Here is a 1,315-nt window from a genome sequence, read left to right as displayed (position 1 = left end):
GTGTGTGTGTGTGTAAGTAAGGTTCATTGAGCTCGACGCAGTGCGGATGTGTGCAGGTACACTGGCGCCAACTTCCGATAGAGGTGGACAGCATATATTATTTAGTACTCATTACTACACATATAGCCAGGGTGTTCATACAGACTGTCCATACTTCTAGACATGATAACTGCACATACGCTACTACATTACGCCACGAGCATCATACATACTGTTCCGCATTGCCGGTCAAAGTATTCATCACCAGATTCCGGACCATGTCCGTATTCGACTTGCCGGCATTGGACTAGATGTGATAATAAGGCAAAACAGTATGAGCAGGGGCAGGGCCCATAACTTTCCCAAGTAGTACAATGGCTGTCAGGATATTCAGTTTTAGGTGTACTCTGTTCACGGACTGGTGGGAAGTGCAAATACGGATACGGATAGATCAAGCGCAAGCCTTGCTCGGCAGTGTACTTGTGATGTAGACATAGCAGCTAAGGAGTGATTCGTGGGCCTATTACCAGAGCAATACCTTCTGTCTAAGGATAAAAGTGGCCAACTAACAAACCATCACAACACTCCAGGCCTGCCTCCATTGGCCAACTCAAGGTGTGTGCACGTAGACAGCTATACTCTCGTTTAACACATAAATACGGACACGACAACCAGGCGAAGCTACCCAACGGACTATGTGCATGTACAATAAAGTTCATTCACGGTAGGAAGGACTCGTCAGCTTTACAGCTTGATAACTAGCTATCGCAGCTTGAGTCTACTTCACACCAGCTCAACAGCCATATCTGGTTACATGTGCCCATACGAATGCTCACTAAAACAGCTAATACACACCAGTCTAAATAGTCGGAACTAATTAACTGTGTACACACTGATACACACCAACCAGTACAAACACACCAGTTAAAATAGTCGGAACTAATTAACTGTGTACACACTGATACACACCAACCAGCACAAACACACCAGTCTAAATAGTCTGAACTAATTAACTGTGTACACACTGATACACACCAACCAGTACAAACACACCAGTTAAAATAGTCGGAACTAATTAACTGTATACACACTGATACACACCAACCAGTACAAACACACCAGTCTAAATAGTCGGAACTAATTAAATATGTACACACTTGTGTACATTTAGCAGCACAAACACACCAGTTGAAATATTCAGAACTGATCTACTATATACGCACTTGCTATAAGGCCATAGAATCCTTCGAAAATGCATTTAATGCAACACTTACGCACCACTCTAAACAGTCAGTGCTGGTTAATTGTGCACCGCTTGCGCATAGCGAACACCAGC

General features: G+C 43.7%; 1 protein-coding gene across 1 annotated transcript in view; it reads right to left on the bottom strand.

Moving 5' to 3' along the window:
- The window catches only part of SARC_08751 (hypothetical protein), a gene marked incomplete at its 5' end in the record, with an annotated part of 6,420 nt that overhangs the window by 4,292 nt on the left and 813 nt on the right, over positions 1–1,315 (bottom strand). The window contains one exon of the mRNA XM_014297261.1: positions 213–286. Coding sequence (XP_014152736.1) covers positions 213–286 — 74 coding nt within the window. The remainder of the gene's footprint in view (positions 1–212; positions 287–1,315) is intronic.

Source organism: Sphaeroforma arctica (genome assembly GCF_001186125.1).
Source record: "Sphaeroforma arctica JP610 unplaced genomic scaffold supercont1.819, whole genome shotgun sequence".
Classification (NCBI taxonomy): domain Eukaryota; class Ichthyosporea; order Ichthyophonida; genus Sphaeroforma; species Sphaeroforma arctica.
The sequence above is the reverse complement of the archived record's forward strand: the minus strand, read 5'-3'. Positions and strand labels throughout refer to the sequence as shown.